This window comes from Strix uralensis, chromosome 7 (assembly GCF_047716275.1).
Source record: "Strix uralensis isolate ZFMK-TIS-50842 chromosome 7, bStrUra1, whole genome shotgun sequence".
NCBI classification, from domain to species: Eukaryota; Metazoa; Chordata; class Aves; order Strigiformes; family Strigidae; genus Strix; species Strix uralensis.
This window is the reverse complement of record NC_133978.1, coordinates 26,886,624-26,914,116: the sequence shown is the minus strand read 5'-3', so window position 1 is coordinate 26,914,116 and position 27,493 is coordinate 26,886,624. Positions and strand designations below refer to the sequence as shown.

Below are 27,493 nucleotides of genomic sequence, written 5' to 3'. Positions count from 1 at the left end.
TAAAAATAAAAGCATTTAATATGGGGTTTTCACATGAACACACAAAGGCAACAGCCTGAAACAGTACATACATAGCATATATAAATAAGGACAAAGATTAAAAATACTTTGGAAATGATGGACTCTGGGAACAGTTAGTGGCTGCTCTGGGAGCATCCTCGTGAGTCATTGCACAGAGCAGACAAATGAGACACATCCAAGCCTGACAAACTCCCCCAGTGCCTGTGAGACAGTGTGAACACATTTGGCACTGCAACAGCCAAGGGTCCTAGAGGCCGAACCCGTTAGCCACCACCATCCTTAGCACAGGGAGGACAGCACCATGGGCTAAAGCCCAGGGCACTGAACCCCTCTTGGGACTGCCCTGTCTGGAGACTGCACCCACCCCTTTGGCAGGGAAGGCATCTGAGACACACAGAACACCAGGCTGAAGCCCCATAGATAATTTCTTAGAGCTAAGCAAATCTCAGCTGTGCCAGAAGCCAGACAGAGTCCCTGAGCTAGAGCCATCAGTAGGGGGGGGACAATGGAGAGAAGTTACATTCCTCTCATCTATATCGAAGCAGCGTGTTTAGTCTTAGGAACGAGATTGCCTTGCCAAGCAGACACCCATACAGAGATATATGCCCAAGTAAGCTAGGGGCAATGGGGAGAGGAGGGATGGGATGAACAAATGCTTCACCCAGCAATGGCCCCTGATGCAAGTAAGAGCAGAGGTAGCAGGACCAGACTCAAATCTCCCTGCTCTGCCACTTGACCTTCAGCTCCGCCTCATCTTTGTTCAGAGGCAAAGCTGAGATCCCCAGGTCTCTCGCTAACAGTGAACTGCAGGGGCAGGGTAGAAGTGCAGTCAACAAAATATACAGTGCCCTGCAGAGCACATAGACAGCTTCAGCCTCTGGAGGGAATGCTTACAGACACATCCAAAAAGCACATACTATTACCACAGCAAACAGCCTCTGTCCTTCCTCACAGCATCCTTGCCTGCTCAGTCCCTGAAGAACCAGAGCTCTTTCTTTGCTGCGACAGAGACTCCTAACACCAGCAACTCCCAACTCCCACATCTACAGTGCCACTACCCCCTACATTTTCAAGGCAGCTCCTCCAATTTGGGGTCAAACTGGGGACAGGCACCCCCAATAAAGTACAAGGAACATCCCTTTGGAGAGAGCAGCATGAGGCACATAGCTTTGTATCAAAAAAAAAAAAAAAAAAAAAAATCACAGTTAAAAAAAGTGACAAATTCCAGATAAGCTGCACAGAGCTTCAATGCCCTGTTTTGACAGCTCTAGCCAGTCTGACTGAACTCCCTGCTCACATCCCGATATTCACACCTCCTGCCACCAGTTGTCTCGGAAAGCTGTCAAGGGCAGAGCTCTAACTCCTGCCGGCTGCTGGTTCTTAAAGATTAGAAGACAATTATAATTGGATTCCAGAGATTATTTGCTTCGCCAAGAAGGGATGAGAAGTGTTTAGATGGTTCCCCAACTGATTAAATCTTTATTTCACAGTAGTGATCCTGTGTGTTTCCTACCCCAGAGTGCTTGCAGACAGGTACTTGGCAAGATTGGTTTACTGGAGCACTTTAGCTTAACAAGACAGCTGACACTGGCCAGCTGTGTTGGGGGTTTATCCTGTATCTAAATGGTTTCATCTCATTTCTGCAGCTCAGGCCAAAGAGCTGAACCCAGATCTGGCCCTTTCCCCCAGTTTAATGACTAATCAGCCAGTTGCCTGACCAGTCATCCAGATATCTTGAGTCAAAGCCTTTGGTACCATTTTCAGCAGATCACAAAGGGCCACCACCTTCTTTCCCCATTCATGTTGTTCATACTGTTCCTATGCTGCACACACAGCCACAAGACTCTGCCTGCTTCAGACACCCCAGCTTCCAAAGGCTGGGCTGTCCTGCCCCAGACAGCCTTTGCCAGCCTCCTGCCCCATGCAGCTTAGTCTCCCTGGGTGAACACAAAGCAGAGATGCTCCCTGCTCACCAGGCAGAGCTGTGCCATGAAAACATGAAGGCAGGGAGTAAGGGCTGCCTCCAGCTCAAGCTGAAACAGGGGGATGAGTTTACTGGAGAAGCAGTTTTCCCCTGGCCCCAGCTGAAATGATGGCACGCAGAGCCTGGCCCCTTCTCCCAGACCCACGTGTGCTCTGTACCATTTGTGTGCTCCAGCCTTCGGGGCCAGCAGGGCAAAAGGGAGCCCAGAGGAACCAGGGAGGGCACGGCTCCAGAGGAGGCCTGGAGGTCAGGTTAGCTGTCAGGGTGTGGGTGAAGGTTGTAGTCCAACATTCTCACTGCTAACAGAGGGGAGGGAGCAAAAACAAGCCAATATCTTAAAAACTCAAAGCAGATAAGCAAAAAAATACAGCCTAGCAACACTACAGAGAAAGCTGGGAGTGCACACAAGGCCCTGCAATGCACAGGGCTCTCTGTGTAAGCAAGCACTCCAGTTCTTCCCAGAGCCAGCAAGTCAGACATGCTGCACAAGTTTTGGTTAGATAGTGGTTTGCCCCATAGTAGAATGAACTATAACTTATATACAGAAAGAAACAAGTCCTTGCAGTCTTTGCAAAGGTCCAGTTTCAAGAGCGCTGCCATGTTGGTGAGGGTTGCCGTGAGCCTGCAGCACTCCCCTCTCAGTGCAGCACATTATTCACAGCTTGCGAGGCTGGGCATTCCCCACCCATGTGTTGGTGCGAGGCGATTCAGAGGGATGACGAATCCTTGGAAAGCAGGCGGGCTCGCATGCGTCTACAGGATTCCTGGAGCAGAGAATTAGAGCAATTGAATGCTTGAGACAAAATGCCATGCAAGAAAAGGTTGACATGCTGTCCTCCCCCTGCAAGGACTCCCCCCGGCATCTGCCTCCCCCACCTTTTCCCAAAGCAGAGCACTAGACAAGAGGCAGTGAGCAGACAGGGACAAACACAGCAGTTGGTCTTGGGCTGCACCAACCTCATGTCCCACTGCCACCCTGACAGGCTGTTAGCAATACCTTCTGCTTCCTGTGACAGCCAGTCTGCCAGCTTGCAGGTAGAAGGGCTGCACACACCTGTGTGGGTGAAACCCTTCAAGGCCGAGCTTCCAGCATGCCAGCGGCTCGGCATGCAGCAGTGTGCTACAAGCCAGGGGACCGCAGAGCCGCAGAGCCTGTGTGCCTGCCATCACCTCTGCAGGTGTCAGAGCCCAGCAGGCCAGGTTCCCCACAAAAAGGAGAATGGGCCTGTATGTTTGTCTCACCTCTTTCCGGCCCTCCAAAGATTTCAGCTTTGCTTGGGACATGTGAGCTGGAGATCCACATTTCTGTAACTGGACAAGAGAGGGCAATAGGAGTAGAGAACTGGGCAATGAAATGGCATCCACAGCCTTCCCCAGGAGCAGCCTGTACCACCTGAGAGCAGCTACCACCCAAATCCACTCTTGGTTTGTCTGGCCCATGGGACAGCCCTACTACCCACAGACAGCAGGCTCTGTACAACCTGTGGAGGAGGATGGAGAGAAGGGGGCACAAGCCAATGCCCCATGGCAGGAACACAGCCAGAGGGACAAGACTGGGGTGAAGGCCCAGGGCTGCCACCCCTGTCCTGGTGCTGCCCTTGCCATCTGTTCTGCTCTCCTCTCCTCACAGCAGCTTCTTAAGACCTTATTTAATCATACAGAAAAAACTTGGAAACCTTCTCTTGGGCAGACAACAGCAAGCAGCCCCCCAAGGATTGCTCAAATGAGTGCCCAAGTTGCACTCAGACTCCCCTCCCACGCTCCCCCCGCCAGCAGCTTCAGCGGTGCTGGGAATAGCTCTTACCAGGTGGACATTCTCTTTGCTGACTCGCTCAGGCTCCGGTGTGGCATCCCTGCTCTTCCTCTCCAGGATAACCGGCGTTCCCAAAACTTTCCGCTGCCGTAAGAAGAAAGGGCTGTTGGCTAGTGCTTAGAGTGCAAAGTGAAAAAGAAAGGGAAGAAGCAGGACGCATTGCTGGTAAGCAGTTGGATGCTGGGAAAGAAAAAAGGAAGCCAAGCTGGGACAAAGATTTCAAAGCAGAACCACCTGAAATACCATGCCACTAGGCTGAGTTTGCCTGATTCTAAAGGGTCTGGGAGCTGACCTGAAGCCTGGCCAGGAGCCCAGCCTGTCAGTAACAGGCATATGCTGTTGTGGGGCAGCCTACAGTGTGCTAACACCTGTGCTAACAGGCTAGACTACATGACTAGCTCCCTTTCAGTTCTCATCTCAGGAAGAAAACAACCCTTCAGAAAGATGCATAGATCCTACAGCCAAGCGTTTCATAGATAATTACACTTTATACTAACAAGGCTTATTGCCACCGTGCTGCCTTTTCTGGCCCCAGTGTATCTGTGTTCTTCGGCAGCCAATACTTTGAACAGTCCCTACCCTTTGAGGGCCTCATTCAAGCCAGGGCAAGGCAGAAGCAGAGAGCAACATCAGAAACTCACAGCAGAGAGCACGGGTCAGAAGCTGCCTTTACCTTAATGAGGCCGCTGAAGGAGCGCGAGCGGGTGCGTCGCGGTGCTGGGGATGTGGGTACATCAGAGCCAGGAGTGAGAGCTGTAGGATGCTTATTAAACTAGGAGGAAACGTGAGAGCAGTATGTTAGCACAGTTACAGTTACACCAGTTCCTTGCTGCTGTGTGCTGCTCTACCTGCTACCCTCTCCTCCTCTTTCTCTTCTGCACCCCAAAATGGAGGAGCAGCTCAGAGCTGCAGGGAAAATAAAGCAGAGGAAGGCCACATCTCCCACCCGGGATTACAGGGATTTTGGGTGTGAGGCTGCTTTGTGCTGGCTACCAGATTAGCCAAAAGCAGCAGGTGTTGGAGCAGAAAGGTGGTTGGGCAGCAGCTGGAGGCTGGCAGCCAGGACTGGTGCTGACTGTATCAACCAGCCTCTGGAGCAGCAAGTTGGCTGAGAATGCTCACGGGACTGTGAAGAGACCAGTTTGTTCACCCCATGAAGGCAAGAGGGGACAAGACTTTTCCCTTTCTGAGGGAGGAAGCTCAACAAGGCCATAGGGAACTGCTGACTGGCAAGTCCCTGGCTTGGAAAGCAGAGAGCTCAAAGCACATTTTGGTGCAGCAAGCTCCACATCCAGGAAGGGTGGCCTTCTCCCTTGCCTTCTTACAGCTCTGCCCCTTACACAGCCCAAAGCCCACTCTCCCCAGCCTGCCCAGGACTAGGAGCAGCTCTCAAGAAGGCCCTGCCTTTAGCCCTGTGCCCAGGATTGTGCTGGTAAGCACACCCCAAAGATATCTTTTCTCCCCACACTACCTGCCGGATAAGCTTCTTCTTCTTTGCAGAGTCAGGCATATTGTGGACGTGGCGGAAGAGCTCCTTCAGTGCCTCCTCTGTGCGCTGCTGGGTCTCCTCCTGATGGCAAGTGTCCAGACGGCTTCTCTTCTGAGACTTGAGGGGCTGCAGCTCCTTGGAGCCAGGAGATGTCAGCAAATCCAGGTCGTCCTGGGAAAGTGGAGACAGCAGTTGCTTGCCATGCTTTAATCCAAACGAGCCACCCATCTGAGCCAGACTGGGAAGAGTCTCGTGAGCTGCCTCAACCCCAGTGAATGCACAGGGCTGTGTTTTCCCTACCCCTCTGCAGCAGCACTGCACCAGCAGGCCCTGTGCCAGGAAGAGGTGACAGCAATACAAAGGTGACCCCATTGCTTCTTCCCTCCCCTCCCGGATGCCAGCTGCAGAGGCCCTTCCAGCTTGCGAAGGGTCAGTGCAGCTCCTTGCAATGCATCTTCCCTATTCTTCAGCTATATGAGGCAGAGAAGCATTTGTTGGCAAGACACAGACAAATCTTGTCCCAGTGGCAGCAGGTAGCCTTTATCCCAGCCCCTTTTCCAAGCAGCCTGGCCACGGCAGCAGGCACGTCTGTTTGGAAGGCGCAACCCCATGAAGGAGCAGGTGCTGCGTGTACTGGGCACAGGGAGCAGGTTTGCTGCTAAACAGGGACTGGTAGCTTTCCCCGTGCTTTTGATTAACAGATGCTTCAACTCTGCCCAATTTCCCTAATGCAGCCGCCTGCACTACCACACCATATGGTTCCCTCACTCCTGCTCTCTGACAGATCCTCTTTCATGACTTGGTTTGTTTTCAGCTTCTTTCACTCACAAGGATCCTTTCATAGTATCACAGCCTCTGCTCTTCCATGGAGGGCCAGGGTTACATTTGCTGGCCTTACCTTTGATGTGTGGGCTCTGGATCCCAGATAGTGCAGCCTGGCACACTCCCGGATGTACGCTGGGGCCTGTGATGATGAGCAAAGAAAAGGCCAAATGTATGTTTAGTATGCTTGGACCTGGCGCAAGAGTGGCCCCAGCAAGAGCTGCTCTTCAACCAGAGCACACAAGCCACTTCCATCAAGACACGACCACTTATGGCAGACAAAGCAATGGGATCTCATGGCCCAGTGCAGTCCCTGTTCAGAGTTTCCTTTTGGTGCAGGCAACCAGCACAAGTGGAAAAGCGTAAGAGCAGGGTTCCACAGGAACTTTTTCCAAGCAATTCCCCCAGCTCTGAGCTGGCCAAACAGGGGCCTGACAGAGGGCTGAGGGAACATTCTGTGGGAGGACTCTGCAGAGAGCAGGTGCCTACAGTGACCAGGAAGGTCCTGGGAAGTCAAGAGACTCCCTGTTGCAGAAACACTTCCTTGGAGGAACCTGCAGAAAGCCCCACACTCCTGACTGCCCTACCACAGCACCCCACCCAGAGCTAGGCAGAGGCCCAGGACTGCAGCCTGTGCCTGGAACAGCAGTGGGTCGACTACCACTTGCAGAGAAGTTCACAACAACATGGCACGCCGTATTACATATTTAGCTCTTGGCAGAGCTCATCCAGGACAAGCCCCTTCAGATTCCTCATCCTGCCAGAACCCGAGGGGAGCCCAGTGGGTACCTGTCCCCAGGAACCAGGTTTCCCAGCCAGACAGCAGGTGCTGGGTCTCCAGCAGAGGGTGGTGTTACACTGCACCCTGCTCCTGACCTGCCCGGGCACGAAGCCACCTCCTGGGCTGCCTGCCCAGCAAAGACCTCCTCCCTAGTCACTAAAGGAACAGCTTCTTGTAGAAATTCTCCTTCTACCGCAGAAGAGAGCACCCAGAATACACACTTGACACCTGGGATCTGTCTGGACAAGGGGCATTCAGTCTCCTGCTGAAGGGCCAGGTAAAGCAAGACCCCAAATTGCACTTACCTTGAATAGTTTCTGAGAGTGTTTGATCATGAAGGTCACTCCATTGTTCAGCTTTGTGATATTCTCCTGAAGGTCATTTGCTGTCACCTGGCAAGGGGACACAGCCAAAGGCGCAGCAGTTAGAAATGGAGGAGGAAGGGTCTCTGCTGCCCTTGCTGTCTCAGGGACACAGACGCACACAGTGCCTCAGCAGGAGGCCCGCTCTGAGGAGACGGGCCGGCAGGGCTCACGGCACCCCAGCAAGGAGACCTCACGGAGCCAAAGCTGCTCTGAGAGGAGGAGAACCAGACAGCTCTGGGGCCAAACAGTTCACCAGCAGCACAAGAAACCTTGCAGAGAGATCTGCAGGGTTTGTCTGGAGTTGTCATTCTTAAAAGAAGCAGGATGTGCTGCGCTTTCAATTTTACTGAAAAAGATGAAGCATCAGTTCCAAATGAGACCTACGGCAGGTCTGGACTGAACATGAGCACTGAGTCCTGCTGGGAAGCTCCACCTCACCATCCCGGCCTCCAACCCTCCCATCACTGTATCAATACTTAATCTTCCCATCTTGGTTCTTCCCCGGTAGGCCTGCCAAGCTTCTGCTTTCTACCATGCAATATCCCACTCACAGATACTGAGGCACTGCTCACATTTCTGGGCCACAGGATGTGGGGTGCAAACATGAGGGCAAGATTGTGGGCAGACATCTTGTTCTTGTCCTGCTTCTTGGCGGTCTGGTAGAGCAAGTCCAGCAGCAGTTTGAGCAGACTGCGGTTGGGCGCGGGAAGGATCAGAAACAGCAGCTGAAGGGCTTCAATTTGGCGTTCTTTGTCTGGAGTGCTGGTCTTATTCCCCTTCTCATCAAACAGTGTCAAGTCTGCCAAATCACAAGGCAGAACATGAAGAACATACATTAACTTCCCTAACAGCAGGCCTATTGCAATCAGTTCCCCTTCCCTCTTCACATGCAATCTCCTCCAAACTCTTGCATAGTTCTTGGCCCTCTGTCTCTCTCCCCCCAGCTCCCAAGCTCCCCACCTGATGTGTTAATCTGTGGTACTCCTCCCACAGGACAACACAGTTGCTAAGAGTTGTGATGGGTTGAAGGCAAGATGCAGGAAGTTCACATAAGGTAGTTCAATAACAGTTATTAAGTACAAAGGAACCGCACCTTGCTCAGGAGAACCCCTGACCTAAAACAGATGGAGACCCAGGTTACTAATGTGGGCTCTACTCCTGGAGGTATCTGTTTAATGCTGGATAGAGAAGGCTGGGCTAGACAGACTTGGTCTGATTCCTTCGGAATTTCAGCTCCAGTCTTTCCACCATTAGGCTGAGATGGCAGGAAGGTTCCTTCTTACCCTGCCTTTAAGGATTACCCTTCTGCAGCCTAATGCGCAGCTCTGTAGCACTAACAGCTTTCTAGGAGGCTAGTTCCATTCCCTTTGCTTATCACTGCTTCTTGCTGCTCACTCACCTGCAATTTTGAGGTGGGCATGGAAGTGCTTGTGTGTCAGCAGCGGCTCTGGTAATTCACCCAGGAACACCTTAAGCAGGGTGGCCACATCATTGGAATGAAACTCCCCAGAGTCCAGGTCAATATCTGTACCACTGTTCAAAGCATCCTTTAGGATCTGTTGTCTGATACTGTTGCCTGGCACCCGAAACAAGCCTTCTGCTCTTAGATCTGCTCGGCAGAGGGGAGAAAAAAGGCCACTGATTAATCAGAGGCTGATTCCCATCTTCTTACTAAATCAGTTCCCTCCCCTTTCCAGAGCTTAACAGCAAACCTCAGTGAACTGCATTTACAGATATGACTTCAAGCTGGCTCCCATCAATAGAAAAACTCCACGCACAGAGGAAAAGTGATTAACATATCTGCTAGGCAATTCTGGGGAATGGTCACCTAGTACAGCCCCAAACTCCTGCTGCTGGAGAGCTCAGAGCTTTTCACTGTCTGCACCAGAGACCTGAGGTGGGTCAGACAGATACCCCTTGGGATAGGAAGACAGCAGGATAGAGTTACTTACTTTTGTGCAGATACTCGATTAGCTGGGAAACCTGTGCAATGCCTTCTTCTGTCAGCGGTGAGCCAAACACCACCCCCTTCTCTGCAGAACAGAAGATAACTTGTTCAGGCAGCTCAGATTCCAACAGGCAGAGATGAGTGGTCCCCAAAGAAGAGCATCTCAGCATGCAAAGACCAGTGTCCCAAAACGCTAAGGGTGAAGGTCACAAGGACCCCCACAGATATGAGATATCACAAGCACTCCCAAATAAGTCACTTCATCTCACCATGCTGTACTTGTAAGGGCTTCATCATCCTGCTTCCTACCTCAGCTTAATTACAGTTTTTATCAGCTAAAGCATTTTCTCTATAAATAATTCTCTAGCTCTTGAAAAGAAAACATCACCAGAACAGATGCTTCGGTTTTAAAGGGCATCTCATCTGCAAGCCTGGACCTTATGGAAACAGCAAAGTGGAAAGGGCAGATGTGACAGTCTGGACTGCCCAGGTGCTTGCTACATTGGCACACTCCACACCTGGGAAGGAAAGTCCAGATTAATCCTCACTGTGGCTTGACAGGGAGTGGAGCAGAAAGAAGTGCAGCTATGAGACTATGGGAGAGGACAATAAACACTACTGGGGAGAGCAGACATGATCTGACTGGCTCACACTGTCCTCCTTTTCAGGGATCAGTAGATCCCTGGAATTCCCTGATACCATGTCAGCTGCCCTGGCCTAAGTACAGTAAATTACGAAGGCTGAACAATGCAGAACTATAAAAAAAAGGAGCAGCAAAGCAATGAGCTGGGCCCTTCTCCATATGGAGCACTGACAGCTCCTCTCACTCCTGGAGTTTGCTTTCATCTCATGGGGCTGTTACAGATCAGGCATGAGCTGCCAGCTCCAGAGCTCTGGTAAATAACACAGGCTACAGTCCCAAAAGAAGATAGAAGCAACTGAGCTGAAAGGAAGGAGAACCTTGCATGGGAGGAAACATTAGATGAGAAGCCCATTTAACTGAAAGGCACTTGTTGAACCAATGTAGAAAACTGTTCTTTGTCCAGAGGGACTTCCCAGGTAAGGCAGCAGTTACCAGCAGGACAGTACTTTCTAATAAATGCAGTCTTGCTGGTGAATGGCTTTTTCCATCAGACACACACAGCCTGCACACTCTGTCCCTCAGAAAGCTGAGGCAACTCCCAAGGGGCTTCACTGGCAACAACCAGAGCCCTCTTCCCTCAGATGCATGTAGGTTTTGACTGCAGCTAGAGACCCGATGCTGGATACACCATACTGCAACATGCAGACTGGGACTGAGAACTGGAACCGCATACAGAGCTGGTTTGTCCTGCCCTTGCACTTAGGCTTCAAAGAGCCAATAGATTTAAGAATATTCCTCCCTTCTCCATGACCAGACTGCCAGGAGCATGGCCTGCTTCTGAGGACAAGCTGGGCACCTGCACCCCAGCTTTCTGTGGCCAAAGATTTCCCTCCTTATTGTTACAGCTGATAGCCCAGCAATCCAGGCAGTGCATTGTCAGGTCTGATAAAAGTTATCTTCCCCAAAGACTTTCTCTTGGGTTTTTTTCCCCCCTTCATAGCACATTCTGATTTACTAGCTTTTGGTCTGTTGTACTACAGATCTTAACTGTTGTGTGGTGTTGATGCTCACAGCATGTGGAAAAGACCTGGTTAACCCTATGCACTTCTCTAGCAGCCTTCCCATGCAACTAAATTTATTCTGCCTGAAGAATGTTTCACTTTCTTCCAGAACTTCTGAAATACATGGTAAGCCACCAGGAACTCCAGCTTCCTATTAAATCAAGAACTTTCTGACCTCCCTCTGATAAAGCACATGCTTCAGTCTTGCAGGAGAAAGGAGGGCAATGTGAACTCTTGATCCACATGTAAGATCTGAAAGGCCTGAATGCAAAAGGAGAGAATGGTTGGCAAAAGATTCTTGTCCTTGAGGAAAACTAAACTCATTAGACATTCAACAGATAGAATCAATAGTGGTCAGGAAGAGAAGAGGAAAATGCATCTTCTTGAGACATGCAGGGCCTGACAAATTCAATTTACTTTTGAAGTCAGAAGTTGATATCTGAATGTGAATTTGATTCTCAAAGAAACTTGAAAGACATGTCTGGAGAATGGATGCTGAGTTACGACAGCTTAGATGTTATTGTATGATTGCTTCTGAAACTAAGAAGCAGCAAGAGATTGAGTTTCGTGATGCTCAAAGGAGTTGTAAGTATTTGCAGTTTGATCAGCTCTGAGCTCTATGGTTCTTGGCCTCTGGCTTTGAAGAAATAAAACCTGTTTGTTCTAGCTGGTCTATAACATGAAGAAAAACAAATGATGGCTCCAAGATGAAACACACAGTACATGAAACTGATTTTCTCTGTATGCACAAACTTCTTTTTCTCAGAGTTTGGCCAAGGAGCTCACAGACAGTGCCTGTCAATGCAGGGAGACAGTGCCATTCCAGCCTGGGAGTGCAGCCAGCAGACTTGGAAACATCTGCTAGCTGTAGCTGTAGTGAGACACATGGCCACGGAGATGTCTGAATGGGGGAAGGCGGAGCTCTTGGGGAAGAGAGCTAGCAGGAGACATCAGGTCTGATAAAAGCAGTGCTCCAGCAGAGTGCAGATAATTTAAAAAAACAAGCTAGAGAAGGATCACAAGCTCCTCCTAGAAGGTTCTGACAAGAACACAGAAGTTTCCATCAATGCTAAGAAAACAATTTCAACTTGGTTACTCACTCACTTCTCTTTGTCAGGTGGCAAGTGTCTGAATGTAAGGTGTCCTGCTACTCTCCTGCAACAGAGGCAGGAGCAATAACAGGTATGAGCACAGTCTAACTGCAGTTTGGGGCAGCGTGAAGACCTGTCATCAAGGAGCAGCATGGTAAGTCATGTCAATATTTACTAATTCTGACCTAAGGATGCAAAGGACTTGATTTGCAGCACCTGATTTTCCCCAGCAGTGCTGTCCAGCCCAGGGTGAGTGTATCTACCAGGGTTCCCACTGGGTGAGCCAGGAGTGGAGGGCTGAAGCCAGCACCAGAAAATTCAGCCTGAGCAGGCGGGGTGCAGAGCTTGTTCTTACGAAACACAATGGAGGAATAGGTTTGATAGAATCAGAAACACTTAGAGAAACTATCTAAAGACCGAAGACCAAAATAAAGACAGTGATAGCTCCCTTCTCAGAGGTACTCACAATGGCAGAATTGCTCAAAGAAAGGGGAAGACTAATTAGAAGTGTTCAACCTCAGGCTGCCAACATCTGAAGGCAGCTACCCACAGCTTCTCTGCCAGCAGACAGCCAGTCTAGCTGGGAAACCAGAGCTGACAAGGGATGTGAGAGGTGCCCAGATGGAGGCAGTTTCTGTCTAGATGAGTGAGAAGGTTTAACTGAACTTATCAGGAGAACCAGGCTCATCTTGAGTGTGGGCAGCAGAACTTGAAAGAGAAGATAAGAATAGTCAGTTTAACAGAAGAAAACTCCATCTGAATGCTTGTCTCAAAGAGAAATATGTCATCTCCCAGGGTTGAATCTGGGCTTGAGCAGAGTCAGTCTGCAGAGTTTTGTCACTGACTCACTGGATTAGGATGTGCATCAGAGTGGCACTGGCATTTGGATGAGAGATGCTTACAGGTTTCTGAGCTGCACAGACAAGACCTTTCAGAGAGGTGGGACAGCAACTGAAAGAGACAGTGTACCCTAAGTGAAGTCAGTGGCCTGGAAAACCTGGGCATTATTGTTCTTCATGGAACCTGATGCTCTCAGCCTTCACTGATACTCCATCACTTACGAGGAAAGCTAACAAGCTAAGGAAAACAGAGCATGGTCTACCATGGACACAAACCAGCAGAGAGACAAGGACACCTTGGTGTGTATTGGAAGAACCTGCAGCTTGTTCAGGCACCCCTCTCCAGCTCAGTGCTATCCACAGAGCTGGACCAGAAACAGTCAGGGAGCAAAGCTGTATCTCTGTGGTGTGTGCTACACTGAGCACAGCGACCAGCTGACCCACCAAGGCCAACCTGACATAAACCACAGCAATAAGCTCCAGAAGAAGGGCACTCTAGAAATGGCAGGGCACTTCCGGGATGAACCTCCTGGCCTCTGTTTCACTCCTTTCCAGAGGTGGCATCCCCAGAGATTACAAACCTATAGTATTAAGCATTCAACACAAGCTCAGAACAACAGGCCTACACTGAAAGTTTTATAAACTACATGTAACGAATGATGACAGTCAGCATCACCCCAAAGGTGGGCACTAGACATCATGCCATACTCACCCTTGCGCTTCAGAGACATCAGAGAACGAAAAAATCCAGAGGCTGTGTTGTTTGCCCCAGGCAGCTTTGGGTCCTCCTCTCCCATTAGCTGGGCCAGCTCTGCCCCAGGCAAGTCAATAAGCCTGGTAATGTTGCTGACAACGAGCTCTGTGAACACCTCTGGTTTTTCATGGCGCAGCTTTTCCACAAAGAAGTCGGGATTGAAGATGATCGGCTGGCTGCGGAGGGAGGAGTCATTGCAAATGACAAAATTGCAGATGGCATCACTGGAAAAAAGAGAAGAAGAAAAAAAAAATACAGTAACTCCTCATTGCTTGTTTTTTTACAGCCAGCTGGTCTGCCCTGAAGGAGACATCTGCTGACACAGGAGCTACCAGTCTACACCAACAGCACTGTCTGTCTTTGGTGAGCGTTCAGCACAGTGCAGTTACATTTCCCTTTGGAGCAAACATTTCTGACCTGTTTGTACAACACAGCCCAAGACAAGCACTCTGTAGGGTGATGGTAACATACGCAACACATGGAAACACCCAACTAAAACTTTCACTGTGTCTACATCCTACTGGCTCAGGCAGGTATGACACCCAATATTTTACATTAACTTAAAACTCTCAGTCATAAATATGTTTGGTTCTGTCTCCTTTCCTCCCCAGAAATTTACTCCCAGTGGCCTGAAAATCTAAATCCCAATCTAAATTTTTTCATGCCCAGTCTATACTAGTCAGTTCCCACTGCCATTCCATCATCCCTATCTTCCTATCAACAGATAGTTCCCATACCCTAGGACTTTGTTTTTACAATCATAAATGTGCAATACCACTGACCCACACTTTCACTAGGCATGTGGTCAAACGCTCCCAGGTGACAAGCTGCCAACTCTTTGGTTACTGCTCTCTGCCAGCTATGATAACTGCCCATCTATGCACTTTGAGTCTGGAGTGAGCGTGAACATCAATATTAGCACGAGCCACACAAGATCAATCCTTGAGAAACCCCTAATAATCTTTCTCCTAGAACATCTCTTTTTGGCTTATCCAGTTCTTGCCTCTTCTTCAGGCTGTCCTTTATCTGACCTGCCTATTCTCTATTTATGCCTACTTCTCCATTTCATAGCTTCTCATGTGGCATGGGAAAAGGGTTGCATCTGAGACACTGCTCTGCTAAGGGTTCTCTATAACAGATACTTAGCCCTACCAGAGGTTAGGTAAGCTACAGTCACCATGTTTAAAATCAAAATAGTTATCAAAGAGGTTAATCAGGGCTCTCAATGCTCACACTTAAAGCTTATCCCAATTTCCATCTACCTCTAGGTCTTCCATTACCATCTTCCCACCACTGTTTCAAACACTTGCACACTTCTGAAGTCAAGCCCACAGGCTAGAGTTGCCTAGCTTGCTTCTCCCGTCTCTCTTTTACCTAAATGTGAGGATTAGTGTCACTATTCCCCAGTCACAAGCTACTGCCCCAGTGTCATACTTGGCTATAAAGTGCTGGCCTGGCACTGGCAGTTGGTGTGCCAGTTCATCCCGGGCTCTAGGTGGAGGCTGCCTACCCACCCAAGCTTGCACACACTGCGTGCTTCCACTGCATGACATTCCCCAGCCCTTTAATCATTGCTGGGGTCTTACAGAACACTTTCCACTGTTTCAACATCCCTCCTCATCTGTGAGCTCTCACTGACCATCATTTTCCAACAGCAGCTAAGTGCACAGGTAATAGAAATGCTGCGCTGGTGCACCAGAGATCATGTCAGTCCCTTGGGTGAGGTGTGGCAGCTGGGGGGAAGCACGTGCTCTGCCGATCACCCCTGAGGCCACCAAAGGCTTTCCCTCCAAAGCAGGCTTTCCCACAGAAGACCAAAGCACCTTGATCTTCCTCTTCTCTCTGCTGAGGGGTGGAGGCCATGTCACCATGTTCGGACCACACTAGGCATCTGTGCTCACTGCTCAGCAGCCTGCCACCAAAGCCTTTGCAACCCACTGGACCTTACATCCATTGGTTCAAGCAACAGAGCACTTCAGCTACTAGTTCAGAGATCCCAGCAACTTATTGTTCTGATGTCAATCGACAGCACCTAACAAAGGACATTAAAGCACATACTGGCAAGGCACCTGAACTCCAGCCCACCTCCACGCAGTATCTGTGAACCCAACAGTTATCTGAGCTACTGCTGTACATCTTTGACCTGAAAGACCGTTGTGGCATGATTTCCAGGATGTGTGATCAGAATAACAGAATAGAAGTTGAGGCTCAGGTTCCACAAGGAGAATGATACTTGCTGAAATCAGAGGAAACCAGGCTCTCAGCAACACTTGCGTCATGAGAATCTGTATGAAACCCTCTCCTCTTGCCACCGCTCTCCATGGATGTCAAAAAACTCCTTCCAGAGGATGGAGAGAAGGAAGGTCTGCAAGGCAGACTGCAAGGCAATCTGCCAGGTCATCTAAAATTTTAGAAAGCTCTCAAAGGCTCCCAGCTGCATGGTTCAGAGTGGCCTAGCAAGCATGCTGCCGACTCCAAATGGGGGCCATATTTTTCTGAGCACCTCCCAGCCTGTTTTTCAGCAGTTTGTTATCTGCAATAAATCACAACCAAAATGCAACAACTCAGTATCAGTTGCCAAAAAGCAACTGCCGATCGATCTGATCATATTCGCATTTCATTGCACAGGGCTACAATGCACAAACAAGTGCCGGCCCTGCCCATAATGTGGAGCAAGCCCTTTGCCTGAAACCCATGACAACTCATTCTGTGGCAATACAGATCCTGAGAAGGGTTAATAGCAAGTGTATAGGCCCAGTGACCCTGCCTGCAATGATCCGTGCACTGTTATTCACTCACTCGCAGTTTTGTTTCCCCACAGAGAAGATATGCAAATACTTTGCAGCAGTTACATCAAGCATCACAGATTATCTGCTCCCTCTGACAATTAGATATCTAGATTCAGAGAATGAAAATTAAACAATTTTGTCAACTAGAACTGACTGACATGACTTCTCTGCACAGCCAGTGTTACGAGTCACACAAAGTTTAAGAACATTTAATGCAAAAATAAATAGAAAAAAAGTAAATTTCTTACATGAGTGCTGAGAGCTTTTGGAGAGGCATTAGGAAGCAGAGACAGGGAAAAGAACTTGCTCCTTGTTTCCAGCAACAAAAGAAACCTGCCTGTCCCAGCACAGCCTATGCAAATTCCACGCATGCTACGAGACACAAGGGCGCATTATTGGGTCTGAAAGGCCCCCTTGGCACACACTGGGCATCAGCCTTCACACAGAGACAAAACAGAAAAGAAAAGCTGGACAAATTGATTCATGTCTCTTGCCAAAGGCTGCGTAGCTGGAGTTTAACAGCAAATAATTCCTACATAGAAACCGGGGTTTTGAATTAGGACCAGCGTGGTATTAAGTGCTCTCCACCTGTATCCAAGAGGAATCCACGAAATAGCCCCAAATCTATCCTGTGTTTACCATGAGTAAAGCCATGCAAACACATTCCCAACAGCATCCAAGCACAACCAATGTTACGGCCCTGGCAGGACAATAGCCGAGTCCCCTAACTGCACAACCCTGCGTCCGGAAACCTTGCTAGAAACTCTCTGCCCCTGTCTTTCTCACTTTTAGATTCTTTCAAAGACAAAGCACATAGATTAGCCCCTCCAGAGCTGGAAACAGCACCTGGCCATTGCTCTTTGCTACCATTATTGTGCCACCATGTGCCGTTCATCCACTTCAGGCTTCCCGTTCCATGTTTCTCTGGATTCCCGTCCAGGTTCTCTGCCTACCGCAGCTGGGACCAGCCTTGTGTACTCTTATTGTGGTATGGCACTTCAATGAGCTACTTAATTTTGAAAGGTCACTTTATTAGCAGGCTCTTCCTCACACAGAAAATTTGCCTTTGTATCATTATTGCTAATCAAAATGGAAATGTGAAGCAAACCCCTATTTCTTAGCAAAGATAAAGCCCCCACTGGCTTTACACACAATAACCCTGCCAATCCTCACTGCTGCACACACTATAACCTTCAGAAAAAGCCATGTGCCCCATCTGCTGTTTTCACGTTAAAAAAGGAAGATGGATGTACTCTACCTGCACTCACAGTTTATATAACAGCAGCAAAGGGGAGACAAACATGTATTCAGGGAGTTTACTGGGGTTGGGTTTTTTTTTGCTTTGCTTGCAATTAGAGTTATATTTTCTATGTGCTGTGATTTCAGATTGCTTTACTACACGTCAAAAGATGATAAAATAAAGGAATAAATAGCTTCCTCTCTGATCCCATGAATAAAATCACATACCAATGAATAATAAAACCTTGTACTAATAGGGTTGTGATTAAGACAGCAGATTAAAAAAAATGGGTCCTATATTGTGCTGAGATTCTTGCCATTCTAGTATCTTTTAGAAGCGAACCCTGTGATCCCAGCCAAGTCACAAAGAAAGCTGTCTGTCACACACAACGTTCTTGCTTCAGGCATGACAGCCCCATCATTTCATGGGGAGTGGATGGTGCAGGAGGTCAAAATCATGATGGATCAATTAATCCCTAAGGTAACTAGATCCAGGCCAGGGAAATGCCTTGGAAACTAAGACAAAAATAAGACTTTAACTGGCAAAACCTGGTGATTGAACCTGTGGTGCAAGAGCTGTGCAAGCAGGCAGATTAGCTCATGTGGCAGCAAGCTTGCATTCAGATAGGTGAGATCTAGTTGTTTTAGAACAATATAGAATCTGTAAAACCACTAACTCCACCCATGTGAAAGCAGAAACAGGTTCAATCAACATGAAATAGAGCATAAGGACAACACAAGTAAGCCAAGAAAGAAAAGGAAGAGGTACCTTTGGGGCAAGGCATTGGCTGTGTTTGTCTAGCTGGGAAAGTGGAAAAACTGGAAGCTGCAGATTTCAGAAGAGCCTGATGTACCTAATTCAGTGGGCAAAATCCATCTCCGGTGCCATTTTGCACACTTGGTATGTCATCACGAAGAAGCTAACAGTTCACACACACTACAGTAGATGAGTTTTACCATACAGGAGTAAAAGGATTAAAGAGCTTTTGAAAATAAGGCAGATAATGGAAGAAAATCTCCCTCTGTAATAACAAAATCTTTAGACTATGAGAAAGAGCCAGGCTGCTACCAAATACTGAGAGCAGGGCAGTAAGCAGGCAGTGCTAAAGAACACAAAACACGAGCAATTCTTTGCCTGGCTAAGCACAAAGGGAGATGGGACAGATGCACACAGACTTGTATTTCCCAAGGGAGATAGAAGTAGCATCGTTTCCTATGTTGTGCCAGAGTAAGGAATCAATTAATGAGGATATCTGAAGACAGTATTTCCAGAGCCAGATAGGAGCCATCCCAGATTTTGCAAAGAGATGAAAGAACTGTAGTAGAATTATGTGGAATCATTTTAAGTACAAAAGGACTAGAAGACAAATTATTTCCTAGATTAAAAAAAAAAATATTTAAAAAGGCTAATGGGAAAGGACTGCAGAGACATTGGAAGTGATTTCACAGTTAAGGTTGCTTTGAGGACTGTACTTCAGACTGACATTCTTGTAAGACAGCGTAACAAAGATCACATTCAGGCCTCAGATTTGGCACAGAAACTCTTCATAGGATGACTGATTTGCCTCTGAAAAATGTCAAGAAAAACACGAAGCAATTTTTGCCTAGGGTTATACTCATAAGGTCTTTACGGGCAGAGTCCTTTTGTGATGAGTACACAGTGCCTAGCACAGTGGTTGCTGATCCTTGCCTACTGTTTCTAGACTTAATACAAGTAAGCCATACTAGAACACTGCCTTTTTCATTTTTGCTTTGCTTTCTTCACATTTAAACAGCTAACGTGGAGCGATTCAGCCTTTTGGCTATGGGATCCAGATAATAATATGCAATTTAAACAGCAAGGAGCTGGGGAAGAAAGCTGCTATTATGTGATGGCAGCCTGTGCTAGACAACCTGGAACTAACGTAACACCTGGCCATCTTTTGGACATTGGGTAAATTGGATATCCAAGTCACTGCTGTAATCTGTGAATTCAAATTCTGTCTCAGTAAAGGACTCAAAGCAGACCTTGGCAACATCAGCTACACATCTGTGATGTGAACCTGGAGACAGACCTATCCGGGAAGATAAAAGGGTTGCGGGGAGGGGGGGGAAAGTGTGCTTTGGAAGAAACTGAAAATGCACCGTATTACCAGCGTCAAAGAAAACTGCAGTACCAAGACAGCTTGATATATATGAAACATCAAGAAATTTGCATTTCAACATGAAATTTTTCAAGTTTGACCTCAGTGAATTCTTTTGTGATATCTTTAATAATAACCAATGGATTATTTTAAAGTCAACAAAGCAGTACTTCAGTCAGCCATCACCACAGCATCAGAGTATCCAGAAGCCTTCTAGTGCTAGAAGGAGGAAAAGAACTAAGGGGCGCCTTAGAGAGGAACTGCATGCTCACTGCCGTGCTCCTCACCAAGCTGCTTTCCCAGCACCACCACCACAACTCTGGATGATCCCACGCTGTGCGACTGCTCAGCCTCCTACCCAAGACTCTGTAAAAAATGCAGAAACACAGCTACAGCCAGAAACCCAGTAATTTTACATTAAAGATCTGCAAGCTCATATGTCTGCCTTAACATCAGAATAACACAGTTTAACAGCATTAAGTATCAATGCCGCTCCGATTTTCATGACTTTCAACACAGTCTAAAGTTTGTGTCTTTATTTTAATATAAACCCCTACTGGGAGCAGCAATAGAAGAGGAGCCTTAGATCCAATCCTGATTTCACTGAAACCAGCACCAAAACTGAATCTTTTCAGATGGCAGCAGCTGCCTCTTCTTGTTACTGATCTATTCACTTTTATCACTGTGGCACTGGGAACCTCGGTCACAGCTGGGGACTCCACTGTGCTCCATGCTGTACAAACACAGAACAAAGGCAATACCCTGTCTTCAGAAGGCTGATAGCTAAATCTGAAATGAATGCTGGAGGGACAGAAAAGAGGAGGAATCCCAAGAGGAGAGGCAACACTATCAGTCAGCATGACTGATATAACTGAACTCTGCCAGCTTTTCTGTAGACACTATTAAAAAGGAGGGCGAGGAAGGACAGGAAAAATAATCAGGTCACACTGCAGACATTTAGAAGAAATCCAGCTTCTGCGCGAGGGGCGACATGGGACTGAGCACAAAGGAGCTGGTTTGAAAGCTATCAGGCAGGGACGGCTGGGACGCAGAGCTGAGGAGGCAAACGCTGAGCTCCAGGCGCTGGCCAGGAGCTGCTGGCGAGGCAGAGGCAAGAGGCCAGCAGCGCCAGGTAGCTGGAGGAGCCTGGCAGCACCGCAGGGCACTGTGTGGCTGCATCCGGACCCCCATAGCAGGGTGGGAGGGTTGCAGCCTGAGGAAGCCCTGCAGCCACTTCCCACCACCTAGAATATGCCAGGCAGGCATGCTGCCTCCTTCGGGAGAAGGTCACCAGAGCCTGGGGCTAGTCTGTATAGAAACTGTATTGATGTATATACCCTGCCCCAGTCATGTAGTTATAATCATGACAAAACAATGCATATTTTTTGCTTTATTTTACCAATTTAAGCCATTTGCTTTGTGAATAATGTACCGTGGATCTGAGGTACCCCGTGAGGCCAGGTAGTATCTGCCCTGAATGCTGTGTCCCATATCTGGGACAGGGATTTTTGGCCTTCTCTCCCCATGCACTGCAGAATTACCCACCATGACCTTTGACTATGAGTCCAACAAACTGCAAGAACACATCTTCTTCCCACAGACCCCCACAACTTTCTCATGTAATCTAAAATTCTTTACTGTCCATGGACTCTCATCAACTGACTGTCCTTCAACTTAATTCATATCCCAGGTAGGAAATTTCTTCCCACTTTTGCGTTTGGTCCTTAGCTGGGTGGACTGCAAGGTTCACACATGTCTGCCATATCCCCAAAGTGTGCCAGTGGGTACTTTCCAGTTGCCAACAGTGATAGCATTCCCTTATTCTCCTCATTTTAAAATGTCTTTAACTTCTTCACTTCCCCATTTTAAGCATACTGGAAGTCAATAAGAGGCATGGCCCAGTCCTTCCTTTACCTTCTTGGCCTCTCCCCTAGCGCTCAGAAATTGCTGCAGGCACCCCTGACTGTCACCTTTGCACCTCAAGATAAGAGCCCTAGGGTATCCTTCAGAGGCAGGGAAAAATGTAGTTCGGAGACTAGCACAGATACACCATGTAGATGCTTCTCAGTCCAGTAGTTCCAAGCCAGTGTCCAGGTCAGAGCAGAATTACCATCTGTAAAGAGAAGCCCTACAACAATCAACTTTACTTCTGACATGAATAATCCAGCAATCACACAAAAACAGCACAGAAAAATTAACAAGGTATTGTAGCAACTAGTCTGGAAACTCAAAGCAAGGAAGGATGGATGTTTTCCTCCAGCCCTCCCACAGGATGATAATCACCCAAAACTGGTAGCACCAACTGGTGCCCAGAACACATTCAGGAATCCCATCCCACCATCAACTGTCAGCGCTCAAGCAAAGCATCACAATTTGAGTATAGCGTGCTGTAGCACTCACACATTCACCTGACTGCTGTTGTTTTTTCTGGACCAAAGGGATACCAAGACCTGGGTCAGGACCCACAGCCAGTTCCCCGCAGTACTGTTAGGGGAGATTTTGTGGGCACAGCCTGGCAAATACAGAGAACAAATGTACTCAGGAAGTCACAGATTTTGTTTTTGTTTGTTACACTTTTGTAATTCCACAGCGCTCCTTCACTCTGGAGGTGCAATGGACAAGCTGCATGCTTGCATCTGTATTTTGTATCATGGTGGCATTTGCAAAGGATGAGAACACATCAAATCCCTTCTCGTCAGCAATCCTCTGCAGACACCACTGAGTATGTCAGAGGCCACATCCCATGTTCCAGATGTGTAAACTCTCACAAGCTGGAATTGCAATGAGGCACACCTGGATGCATGCCAGCATTTAAATAAGCTGGTGACATCTGGTCAGGGCTGCCGAGGCACACAGATAAACAGGCTGGGCCAGTGCAGAGCAGCCCAGCATGCAGTACCAGAGAGACGGAGATGCACAAAGCAGCCAAATTAACTCACCAAACTGAGCAGAATGGGAGCCTAGTTATTGGGCAGGGGATTTGGGCAGGCTAGGATATCAAAAACTGGAATATTGTACACAGATACCAGAATTCATAGGATAATAACCTATCCTGTCACTTTATGCAGCTCTCCCATACTGATCAGAAACTGTTTCTCTTCACATCCAGCCTGACAGGTCATCTCTGGCTGGATTTACCCAGTTCCTCTGCAGAGCCCAGGGAGCGGTGATATATTTACGTGCTGCTCCAAGGGCTGCTCAGGAAGATGCGGAGTGGCACGTCTGTGAGAGGAGAGCTCCAGGCACCCCTGAGAGCTTGTGAAGGATGTTCCCTAGAAGGCTTCCTGCTCTCCGAGGCACAGCCAGCCACAGCACGTGGCTTGCGTCCTGCTGTATGACAGCTCCTGAGCAGGGCTGTAGGAATGCCCATATGGAACTCCCAAACCATAAAGCTACGTTTCAACCTTGAGTCTGAGCTCCAGAAAAACAAAAGGGAAACTAATGCCGGCTCCCCAGAGAACTTCCTGTCTCTGAAAATCAGAGCTGACACATTACCACTTGAGAAGAAAGGATGTTTTGGCTGGACTCCAAATTATTAGAGCTTTATAGGCCAAAAGCAAACACATTAAAAGTTCTCGTAAGGCAGCTGGCAGGCAATTATTTAAGCAGCTTATCACATTCCCTACTATCTACAGTTTCTGACAAAAATTATGAGGAAACTCTAGATAGCTTAATTGCAATTACCTAGCGTAGAGGCGAGAAAGGCCAAGAGCCAGGGATTGAGGCTGTTGCACCTCAGAGAAAAGGGCCCAATAGTCATCAAACACAGCAGTAAAGAATAATACATTACTGGGATGAGAGGCCAGGAACACACCAGACCTGTGAAGCTCTGAAACAAAAAGTCAGACAAATTTCTGACACCACAGGGCCATAGTTCCTCCCATTTCTCTACCCATGCTGGTTACAAGACCTCCGTGACTTGGGAACACAGGAACGCACAGTGTCGGTCCCCAGGATCACAGTGCAGGTTTGGTGAAAGCCTGCACAAAAGCAGCACAGCAGGTTCTTGCCTGAACCCAGCAGAGCACAGGCCAAGGAAAGGGCCTCGGCTCCCTGTTCTTGCCTCCAGCTAAAGGACAAGTGAAAATGAGATCCTACAGAAAGAGCTGACCCTGAAACAAATGAAAAATACAAGGCCTCAGCTGTGACGAGGAGCCTAACCCAGTGTACAGAGGGACAGTATTTCCAAGAGGAACTTGACTTCAGTGCAACCATTAGATAGCAGCCAACATTTCCATGCTGCCCTGTCTCCTTTCCATCTGTTCATGCCACTTATTCAACCAACACACGCTGAAGACTGTTGACCTTTAGGACAAGGAATTTGATTTCCCTGCAGTGTCCAGCATCAGCGCTTCAGTTTCAGGCTGAACTCCGTGCCCAGGCACCTTTAAAGGAGCGTTAATGAAGCCCGGTGATATTTTCATATGCACGTAAATGTGCACACAGCAACAAGTCAACGACTAGGCTGGCAAGGAGACCCAGATGCTGATTTGGGCTACGTGGGCAAGCAATGCCCCCCCTTCATGCAAACAGACAATAAACTGAAGCATAGCAGAACAAGGATCCTGTTGTCCAAGCCCATCCCAGGCCCTGGATGAGAACAGGACAGGCTGTTATATGCAAACATACAAAAATACTGCAAATGCAACACAGTTTGGGTCAGGATGTTTGTCTGACAGGGCTTGGACTGAGTAGGGGGTTAAATGCAAGTCTAGGTCTCAAAGATTTTAGTGACAGCTGTGGAAGAAGGAGTGTTTGAATAAGATTGTCCCCTGCTCCAGGCTATCTTCAGAGAAAAGCAGCCATGTGTTCAGACTTGGCTTTAATTCTGAAATCAACCATTTTTTCTGCATGACCCTCAGCAAGTCACTTTGACTTTTGGCCATTAAGTCATGTTTACAGTGAACATTTTCCTATTTGCAGTAAAACAGAGATGGCAATTGTGTCTCCTTTCATCGCCTGTTTACAACGTGAGCTCTTGATGTCCAGTTGTGCAGTGACACTCTATCAAGCCATTTCAGCAAGATGCCTTATGCCTTTTTCCAGCACAGCCTACCTTCCAGGCCCATTGCTTTTTCCCTTCCACTCATCCCACTCCTGACATATCAAATGGCCAACATGAACACTGAGTGTGTGGCAGAGCGTTTAGGCGCTGCTTGAATCGAACATTAAATGCATTCATTAAACAGACAGATGTTTCTCCTTTGAAACTGAGCACTCGGGCACACTGCAGTCATCATTCTCAGTTATGAAGAGCCAGGCAGAGGTTAGAGAGACCACAAACAAAAGAGAGACTCACACAAATCATCTTTTGTCGCGTTCAGTAACATTTGGTAAGGAGGTTAAGACAACCAGCTTTCATTTCCAATCTTTAAGTCAGCATACTGTAAGACCACACACACAGCATGCAAGCTTTACTAGATAACTTGCACTTCTCTCCAGATGAGAGGAAATAGGGGCAAAAACACAGTCGTGGAGCACACTTAAAAAAAAAAAAAAAAAGACAAGCTTTGTGGTCTTTGTGGTGACAGAACTGCAAAGCGATTGCTAGTTTACGATGTGAGCTCTTGATGTCCAGTTGTGCAGTGACGCTCTATCAAGCCATTTCAGAAAAATCGATTTGCTAGTGCTACCTGTGGGTGATAGGAAGCATTGGAGTAAAACTCCACGCTTTGCTTTAACACAGTCACTTGCGGGGGTGGGAGTAAAGAGCAGGGGGATTACATCCTAAGGACAACTATCAGTATATAACAAATAAATTTAGTCATTTAGACTGATCCAGGCCGCGTTTAAAATGCTTTGCCCAAAAGTGTTGTAAGTATCGGCTGCACAAAGCATACTCATCCCTTTACCAGGTCCAGCGTCTGAGGCACTCCCTGCTCAAACATGCCACACTGAGCACCATCTTTTCATCCCTCCTTCCAGAGCAATGCTCTGCCCCAACCCAGGCACCACAGCAGTGCCCCCAGATAAGCACAGCAAGTACCATCAGGATGGGTCCCACTCAGCAGAGAACGGAACAGCACCACTGTGAATCAGGCTGAATATGAGGCGTCAGCCCTCAACAGTATTTATTTTGCAATTCCACAGGAATTAGCACTCAAAGGATACTCAGGTTGCTGCTCCACACCACACATGCAGAAAAAAAGGGGAAAAAGAAAAAGAAGAGTAAGAGATATGACTGCCTTTTGGCTGTCATCTGACAACACTGTTCCAATGAGGTGTTCATATATTCTCCACTATTTTACTGGCAGCAGTCACCGGATAATAATGCATATAACAGTACGTGCTAAAGGTGAATTACGTGAAGCTGACATGGTATGTGTATTTAGAAAGCAAGAATAACGCATGTAGAGTGGACAAAGCAAGGGAGAAAGAGGGTTAGACGCGAAGCAAGTCTATATAGTGCCATCACCCTACCAAACCCTGCAACTGCCAAACGCGCGCTATTAGGTCTCGCTTTGCGGCTGCCGGAGCTGAGCCCGCCTAGGCACAGCCCGCCTCGCCTCTCTGCGCCAGAGCGGGGGCAGAACTGCACGGCGGGCACTTGTCTTTGCTAACGCGAGCGCAGGGACGCACTTCCCAACGGAACAGTCCCCGCGCCCGGGGGGGGGCAGGCGGTTTGGGGCAGGACCTCTCCCCTTGCAGGAGGAGCGAGCGGTACTTCCCCTGCAATGCAGCACAGGGACGCTGCAGGGAGCGCTCCCCAGCCGCTGAACCCGCGGGGACAAGGCAACCGCAGCACCGAGGCGCAGCAAACCGACACGGAGATGCGCGCCGTGCCCCGCCCCGACCCCCCTCGCCTGTCCCGCGGGGGTGCCTGGCCGAGCACCGGCGGGCAGTGACACCTCTGCCAGGGGGTCGGGGACTCCCGGCCGGGGGAGCGGCTGCCCCGCCGCAGCAGGGACGGCGGGAGCCCGGCTCGCAGGGGAAGCACCGCAATGGGCGGGCCGAGGCCCAGGTGCGCTGGCCGGCGCCTGCCCGCCCCAGTAGCGCGCTGCGGGGAGGTGCGGGGGGCCCACAGCGGGCGGGACCGGGACCCATAAACGCGGTGAGGGGCCGGGGAGGGTACCCCACCGCCCCAGGGAGGGGGTGAGGCGGGTGCCGCTCCCCGGGGAGCCCCCTTCCTACCTGCCGCCGCGCCTCCCGCAGGGCGCCGGAGCTCCCGCCGCCATCTCATACCTGCCGCTCCGCCTCCCCATTGGCCCGCCGTGCCCCCCTCGGCCCCGCCCCTCCCGGGACGCGCATCGCCATTGGCTGCAGCCGGCGCCCCCCCCTCGCCATTGGCCAGTTCGAACGGGGAACGACCGAGCAGCGCGCACGACGGGAGGGGGAGCGGCCCCGCGTGGCATGCTGGGAGTTGTAGGCCCGGTGAGGGGGGCCTCGGCAGGACCCGAGGGTGGCCGGGCGGCCTGTCCCAGCCGTGCCCGGCCTCGGCTGCCCGGGGGCCAGCAGCGTGCAGGGCCTGGCTGGCTCGCTCCTACTGCTGGGAGGCGAAGCAGGCAAGGAGGTGCACGGGCCATTTTGCCTATGCCTGAGCACCCCGCATTGGTAGGAGGCCGTGCGGAGCAGGCACGGAGGCAGACATGACAGCGATGCCTCTGGTCACCTGCAAACCCTTCTCAGGGAGCCGGTCAGAGCTGAGGGAGGAGAAGGGCACTGCTGAGAGACCTGCGCGGGGACACGGCCAGCCCACGCGAGCTGTGGGCCTGTGCACGGCCCCAGCCTGGAGCCGTGGAAATTCTTGTCGCGCCATCGGTCAGAGTCTTGTGCACAGGTGACATCCCAAGC

At 49.2% G+C, this 27,493-nt stretch overlaps 1 protein-coding gene across 2 annotated transcripts; it reads right to left on the bottom strand.

Moving 5' to 3' along the window:
- ARHGAP19 (Rho GTPase activating protein 19) lies at window positions 1–26,898 on the bottom strand. Of its 2 annotated transcripts, none has more exons than XM_074875091.1 (12): window positions 26,834–26,898; window positions 13,510–13,775; window positions 9,228–9,308; window positions 8,675–8,884; window positions 7,848–8,074; window positions 7,216–7,302; window positions 6,206–6,271; window positions 5,290–5,478; window positions 4,492–4,590; window positions 3,810–3,902; window positions 3,248–3,316; window positions 1–2,769 (listed from the first exon to the last, which is right to left on the bottom strand). In XM_074875091.1, the coding sequence occupies exons 1-12, from the start codon at window positions 26,875–26,877 to the stop codon at window positions 2,713–2,715; spliced, it is 1,488 nt and encodes a 495-aa protein (XP_074731192.1). In that variant the 5' UTR covers window positions 26,878–26,898; the 3' UTR covers window positions 1–2,712. The 2 variants fall into 2 exon arrangements, with proteins under 2 accessions (XP_074731192.1, XP_074731193.1); XM_074875092.1 differs by lacking the exon at window positions 26,834–26,898 and adding an exon at window positions 16,589–16,617.
- Window positions 26,899–27,493: the final 595 nt, after the last annotated feature.